This window comes from Myotis davidii, unplaced genomic scaffold, assembly GCF_000327345.1.
Source record: "Myotis davidii unplaced genomic scaffold, ASM32734v1 scaffold575, whole genome shotgun sequence".
Lineage (NCBI taxonomy): Eukaryota > Metazoa > Chordata > Mammalia > Chiroptera > Vespertilionidae > Myotis > Myotis davidii.
The window spans coordinates 2,474,353-2,481,564 of record NW_006290306.1 but is presented as its reverse complement, the minus strand read 5'-3'; the positions used below and the strand labels follow the sequence as shown (position 1 = coordinate 2,481,564).

Genomic DNA, 7,212 nt, shown 5'->3' with positions numbered 1-7,212 from the left:
CTGGCTGCCAGTGGTGACATCCCACCTGTGTCTTCTGATTTGCATAGGAGCAGTTCTGTGCTTCCCCACTAATGTCTGCTATAGATTTCTGGCAAATAGCCTTTATCCTTTCTCTTTGTGGTTTCTTAAGAGGGTTTTGTTTTGTTTTTTATAAAGAATGGATGCTCAGCCCGGCCAGTGTGGCTCAGTGGTAGAGCGTTGACCTATGAACCAGGAGGTCACAGTTTGATTCCCCATCAGGACACATGCCCAGGTTGTGGGCTCGATCCCCAGTAGAGGATGTGCTGATCAATGATTCTCTCTCATCATTTATGCTCTCTCTCGCTCTCTTCCTCTCAGAAATAAAAATGTATTTTAAAGAAAGAACAGATGTTCAGTTTAACTTTCTAAGCTATGCATTTTGGTGATATTTGAATTTCTCACATTTACATGTACTCTTTTTGTGATCAGAAGAACATTAAAGATTTTTCTTTGTCTCCTTCCCTTACGCATTGTACCCCGGTTTCAGCTCTTTTCAACTGTCTTCGAATGTGTCCCTTCCCCAAGAATATTTTCTTCATGTCACGTCAACACTGAACCTTTATACATAATGGCATTTCCATAAATGGTTAGGGAATGCCATGAATTTAACCTGTCACCTAGTGTGTATATTCTTTAAAAAAAAAAAAAAAAGAGGGCACTTTTATTTCACAGAAGGGAGAGGGAGAGAGATAGAAACATCAATGATGAGAAAGAGTCACTGATTGGCTGCCCCCTGTACACCCCACATTGGAGATAGAGCCTTGAGCCCCCATCCCAGGCATGTGCCCTGACCAGGAATTGAACTGTGACCTCCTGATTTATAGGTTGTCACTCAACCACTGAGCCACACCAAGCTGGGCAAGTATATCCCTGAACATTCCCCCGCAATATCTACTCCTTCGAAGTGAGGATTGCAGGACCTTTCCAACCTTGGGCATTCCCACTCCAGTACATACATGAAGACTGCTCCATCCTCCAGGCAAACCTGGGATACTGACAACACCCTTGGTAGCAGGACTAAGAGGCCTCCAAGGGTCCTGGTCAGAGTCTATGTTAGGCAGGTGAGTGGTTTTATTAAATTGCTACTCGCCACTCTTGACACAGGAATATTAGAAATACCTCCAAGAACATATGGATCTAGTTTTTATTCTGTCTTAAGATGTGGAAAGAGTACATATATTAGAGCCGAATCCCAGATGTCTCCAACAGCTGTGTGATCTTGGCCAAGTCACTAACCTCCCTGTCCCTCAGGGGCCTCCCAGGTAACATAACACTGACCAAGAAAAAGGAAGGCCCAGGAAAGACCGAGAGCGGGTAGTCCCAGGGCCTGTCATTAATTAACTGAGTCCAATCTCCACCTCTGCCATTTACCACCTTGGACAGGTTACTGGTCTCTGCGTGTAGGTTTGTTCGTGTATAAAATGATGACAGTCAAAGTACAAAGTCGACAGGGCGGTTGTGAAGATTAAATGAGATGACACCTCAAGCTTTATCATGAAGCCAAAGCTCACGGTGAGGCTCCATGGCCATCAGTCGTGTTGCTTTTACCATCGCAGGGCGCCTATGAAAGAGAGGGCACTTTGTACAGTATCGTCGGACCCGATGAGCTGGCGGGGGCGAGTTTTTCTGACTTTCTGACCTCCAGGAGGGGTGGGGACGGTGTTTGGCGGCTGTCCTACCACCTCCGGTGCGGCAGAGGGCACCCGCCATCGCCGCGGAGGGCTGGGGCGGGAACGGGGCGGACAGCGAGGCCGGGCCTGGCGTGGCGGGAGCGGGGGCTGGTCAAGTGCAAGGGCCTGGCGAGTCAAGTCTAGCCCACGAGCGGGGCCAATGCGGGTAGGTGGCCACCGCGCGCCCCGCGCGAAATTCGGTCGCAGACCCAGCCCGGCCGGCTCGGGCCCCAGCTGCCCAGCACGCGGGGTTGGGGCGGCGCCCATCCCAGAGCAAAACCGAAAGCCCAGCCCCGCGTGACCTGACCGTCCGGAGGTTGTAAAGGGGGGTGGCCTGCGAGAGGCGTGGGGGCGGGGGACCGGGTGGAGGGGAGTCGGGGTATTCCCGGGAGAACCGGGCTTTCATTTCGGAAAGGGGTCACGCACGTGGTGCCGGCGGGCTTGGAGTCAGGGACCCCGACCGGGAGTTCTCGGCTGGGCGGGCACGTGGGGCGGGACTTGGGGGCCGGGCTAAGGATTCGGGGCGCGGCGTCTTGGACGAGCGGGGCGGGGATCGCTGCTGGGTTGTGATACTTTGGCTGGAGCGCCGGAGCTTTCTGCAGATTGAGGTCCGGTCAGGCTGGGTCTCCGTGGAGCTGGGGAGGCAGCAGCCTGAGCCTGGGAGCGGTCCTTTCGTGGTTGGGGTGGAAGTCCCTGGAGCCTCTGAGCGCCCCCTCCCCTAGGTGGCCATGAACGGCTGGGCCAGCAAAGAGGCGGTGCAGGCTGCGGCCCGGGAACTCCTCAAGTTCGTGAACCGGAGCCCCTCTCCTTTCCACGGTCAGTGCCCAGGGCAGCGGAGGAGAGGGAGCTGGTGTGCCCCTACCGGCTTGCATCGCTGTGAGCAAGGTCCTTCCCTACAGTTGTGGCCGAGTGTCGCAGCCGTCTCCTCCAGGCTGGCTTCCATGAACTCAAGGAGACGGAGAGCTGGGACCTGAAGCCCGAGAGCAAGGTACCAGGGATGGGGTAGGGGCAAAAGGCAGGTCCTTAGGCCGGGGCCCAAAGTCCTGTATGCCAGCAGGCCGGCTCATCCGATTCAAAACCTCCCCTCCCCCACCCCCAGTACTTTCTGACCAGGAACTCCTCCACCATCATCGCCTTTGCTGTGGGAGGCCAGTATGTTCCTGGCAATGGTTTCAGCCTCATTGGTGCCCACACGGACAGCCCCTGCCTTCGGGTAAGCAACTAGGGCTGTGCTGAGCTGGGAGGGGCAGGGAACAGGGCAGAAGAGCCAGGAGGTACATTTCCGGGGCTCTGTTCCCTGGAGCAGGGCCTCTTCCACACTTTGGGCCCTGCTCTGTCTTGAGTATTCGTTCTGTGACTTAGCCTGTGAACAGTCGTTCTCATCTCCAAATCAGGCCTCGCAGCCTTCCCTGACTTCCCATCCCCCATCTTCACGTTCAGGTGAAGCGGCGATCTCGCCGCAGCCAGGTGGGCTTCCATCAGGTTGGTGTGGAGACCTATGGTGGTGGCATCTGGAGCACCTGGTTTGACCGTGACCTGACCTTGGCTGGACGCGTCATTGTCAAGGTAGTAACAGGGAGGGAACCTGGGAGGTTCTCACCTTCAACTGCCTGAAGATTGACTCACCTTCCTTCAGGGAACCTGTGGACAGCCCCCCTGGGGGAGGGGTTTGGGGTGGTCCAGGTCAGAGGACCACCTCGGTTAGTTTGTGTGAAGTCGGGGCTGTAACGGACTGTGGTTGGGAGGCAGCCTGGGCTGACCAGGCCTGGTTGGCCACAGTGCCCTACCTCAGACCGGCTGGAGCAGCGGCTGGTGCATGTGGACCGGCCCATTCTTCGCATCCCACACCTGGCCATCCATCTGCAGCGAAATGTCAATGAGAGCTTTGGGCCCAACACGGAGACGCACTTGTGAGACTGGGCAAGGGCTGTGGTGACTGGGAGGGATGGGGTGTGGCACCAGCTGATGGAAGGAGCCCCAGTGGGACCTGGGAGAGTACTACCTAATGGTAGCCATCCTCAGGTTCTATTCTTGGGACCCAGGTGATGTCCAAGGACACTCACTACTCTGCCATTGAGGAAGGGGCGGGGGGCTAGAAGTTGAAGGGCAAGGGCAACCCATCAAGAGATGCCTGAGCTGAGGTGTGCCCCGCCCTCCTGTGCCCTCTAGCCCTCCCCACAGCCCCTCCTCATGTGTCTCCCCACAGAGTCCCCATCCTTGCCACAGCGGTCCAGGAGGAGCTGGAGAAGGAGAATGCTGAGCCAGGGGCTTTCAGTGCTGCAGTAAGACAGCCCCCTGCTCACTGGGGAGGGACCGATCCCCTGAGAATGGGAGAGGAGGGAAGAGCAGACCCTCCTAGCATCCTTCTTCGCTGCAGGATGACCGGCACCACTCGGTCCTCATGTCCCTTCTCTGTGGCCATCTGGGGCTGAGCCCTGAGGACATCTTGGAGATGGAGCTCTGCCTTGCAGACACCCAGCCTGCGGTGAGGAACGGCTGCAGATCTCATGGCGGGGGAACCTCAGGGATCCCAGCCTGTCCCCGAGTGCCCCCGAGGCACTCATCGACTCGGCCAGTCCCCCAGCTACTCTCATTTCCGTTCTTCCCAGAAGACACCACCTACCTCTTTGTCAAAAAAAATATGGTAGTTTCCCACACTAGACCTGCCTCCGGACTTTCTGGTGTGGACTTTGGGAGTCCGTTTTTCCAAGATCCCCTAGGAGTTTCTCCCACAGGTGGCCCTGTCCTCTGTGGCCCACGCTGGCTCTGAACCTCTGAGGGCAAGAGGCCTCGATGTACCCACTCTTTTTCCGGAGTCTGCCCTCGCGTCCCTCCCAGTTGCTGACTGTAGGACATTGCTAAGGCTTTGGATGTTCGATCCTCTTGAACGTGCACTAAGTTTCTGTATGTTGGCTGGTCTCTTTATTTATTTCCTTAGCTTTTCTTGTGACCGTTCAGATTCTCTCTTTTCCTGTCCCATAGGAACTTGTCAGGAACTACAGGCCTGCAGCCTCCCCTCCCTCTGCCCCAGCCCAGCCCCATTCTCCACCCAGCCCCGCACAGCAGTATCAGAGTCCTAAGCCAGAGGTCAGGGAGAGGTTGCGCAAGGAACCAAAGAGGTAGCTCAGGCTCAGGCCCTTGAGAGCAGGGAAACGCAGGTGAGTTGGGATGAGGGTTTAAAGGTCAGGCTGACTGTCCTGTCTTCCTAGGTGCTGGGTGGTGCTTATGAGGAGTTCATCTTTGCCCCCCGACTGGACAATCTGCACAGCTGCTTCTGTGCCCTGCAGGTGAGCTGGGGCACCCCCAGGGGGCGCACAGCCCCAGGAGAGGTGGAATAATGGGGTGGGGGGATCGTCTGAAGCCCCAACAGTTGTGAGATAGCTGTAGCCCCCACCCCTCCCAGTCTGCTGGTGCTGGTGGGCCATGGGGAGGGGTCTAAATGCTGCAGCCTCTTGGCTCCATCCTTGCACTGATCTGGAGGCTGGGGCTGCAGTGGGGAAGGCTGAGAGGTTGTTTGGGGCACCACGGTGTCTTATCCTAACCCTGCTCCTGCTGCCTCTTTTCTAAGTTAACTCTGCTTCCAGGGAAAGGCCTTAGCCCATCAGGCAGTATCACCCACCTCTCCCTGCTCCTCTCCCATCCCCCCACCTCAGGCTTAAGCCCACCCAGCCTTCTCTCTGTGCCTGGGGGTCTCTTCCTCCTCGCCACCTTGGTATTCCCACCATTTCTCCTCTTACCCCTGCCCCTCCCTCTGCCCTTTTCACACCTCTTCTTCCCTCCCATCCTGTTCACTGAGACCAGAGCTAGGCCTGGGACACATACTCACTTCTGCCACCAGCCAGCCAGTCATGTCACCCTGATGGAACCACAGTCACTCCCGTGGACCTCGGTCTCTTCGCTGAGGCCAATTAGTTTGCGTGATCTGTGTGGCTCTTTGGACTTTATGGGATTCTCAGCCCTTCCCCTCTGTCCTGCACACTTGCTTGTCTTTTGCATGGGAAGGTGCGGGAGAAGAACCCCAAAGGGTGGCTTCTCCCATCTCAGGGTCCCACCCACCCTCTCCCAGGCAGTGCCCTCAGGCGGGTGGGGATAGGCACCTCCGAGGTGTTGGTGGGCGGAGTTACAGAAGCGGGAGGGGTGAGGATGATGCTGTTGATCCCCCCTCAAACCAGGCCTTGATCGAATCCTGCGCGGCCCCTGCCTCCCTGGCTGCTGATCCCCACGTGCGCATGATTGCCCTCTACGACAATGAAGAGGTAGGCGGAGAGCTCTGAGCTGGGGAGGGGGCCCTCTGGGGAGTCTTCCATGGCCATCCCTTGCCTGGTACCCACTGAGCCAGCAGGGGAGACACTGCCTATATTCCCTTAGCACTTGGTCCCCTCTGGGTCAGCCTTTATCTGCCTCTAGTGTGACCATACCTCCCAATTTCTCTGTGCCCTTTCATCCTCAAAGCCCCAGGGCAGCACATGGTGGGTCCTCGTGCCTGCTGGTGCTGGGCTGCTGTCTCAGACGTGGTAACAGAACTGGACCAGCTGGGTGGTTCTCTCTCATGTAACCGCACAGGCCAGACTTAGCCGTTTGGGACAGGTCTCTGCCATCCTGAACACAGGGCTTACAGCTCAGGACCCAGGGTGGCTGTGCCAGCTCATGCCATCACGTCTGTACTGAGTTAGTAGGAAGGGAGAAAAGGGCATGGGGGAGTGCCTGCCCAGCCTTTAAAGGGCATGACCCAAAGACGGCGTTTATCACTGCCTACATTCCACAGAACTGAGCACGGCCACGTGTAGCTTCAGGGGAAACTAGGAATGCCACCCCACCTTGGCATGTCATGTGCTTAGCAATAGCTTGGATGTCCTATATAGGAGATGCGATGGACAGAGTCTCTGTCACATGCGTAAAAGAAGATTCATTCTTGTGTTGGGGCACTGTGCCGAGCCCTGGTTACCAGGGTCGGGAGAAGGAAGGGGGCCGTGCAGGGAGCCCACTAGAAAGTGCTGTTTCTGCCCCAGAGATGACTGAGGTTTAGTTTGACCCCAGCCCACCATCAGGCTTTTGGTGACACAGGGTTGGGGAAGTTGCTGATAACATCCTACATACCTCACCCAGTGACTCAGTGGGGTCCTGGGCCAGTGTGGGCCTTGGGCCCCTTTCCCTGGCCTCCAGCCCAGACCCCCAGAGCCAGGGCTCTGCTGTTGGCAGGTGGGGTCTGAAAGTGCCCAAGGGGCACAGTCACTGCTGACGGAGCTGGTGCTGCGGCGGATCTCGGCCTCGCCCCAGCACCTGACGGCCTTCGAGGAAGCCATACCCAAGTCCTACATGATCAGCGCAGACATGGCCCATGCCGTGCACCCCAACTACCTGTGAGTGTACCGTGCCGGGCATGCAGTCTTCACACAGCTGGAGAGCCCTGGCTTCTTCCCCCTTCCCCTTATTCAACTGGGAGGTTCAGTGGGAACTTCCTCTTGACTGCTCCAAGGCTGAGCTTGGCCAAAGTCACATAATGCCTGAGCTCTGTCCACAC

At 57.0% G+C, this 7,212-nt stretch overlaps 1 protein-coding gene across 1 annotated transcript in view; it reads left to right on the top strand.

Moving 5' to 3' along the window:
- The first annotated feature begins 1,712 nt into the window (after positions 1 to 1,712).
- The window catches only part of DNPEP (aspartyl aminopeptidase), a 10,838-nt gene continuing 5,338 nt past the window's right edge, over positions 1,713 to 7,212 (top strand). Inside the window, 11 exon segments of the mRNA XM_006763375.2 lie at positions 1,713 to 1,857; positions 2,414 to 2,507; positions 2,591 to 2,679; positions 2,791 to 2,904; positions 3,132 to 3,257; positions 3,471 to 3,601; positions 3,898 to 3,973; positions 4,069 to 4,176; positions 4,901 to 4,978; positions 5,864 to 5,947; positions 6,891 to 7,087. Of these exon segments, the coding sequence (XP_006763438.1) occupies positions 1,852 to 1,857; positions 2,414 to 2,507; positions 2,591 to 2,679; positions 2,791 to 2,904; positions 3,132 to 3,257; positions 3,471 to 3,601; positions 3,898 to 3,973; positions 4,069 to 4,176; positions 4,901 to 4,978; positions 5,864 to 5,947; positions 6,891 to 7,087 (1,103 nt within the window). The 5' untranslated portion in view covers positions 1,713 to 1,851.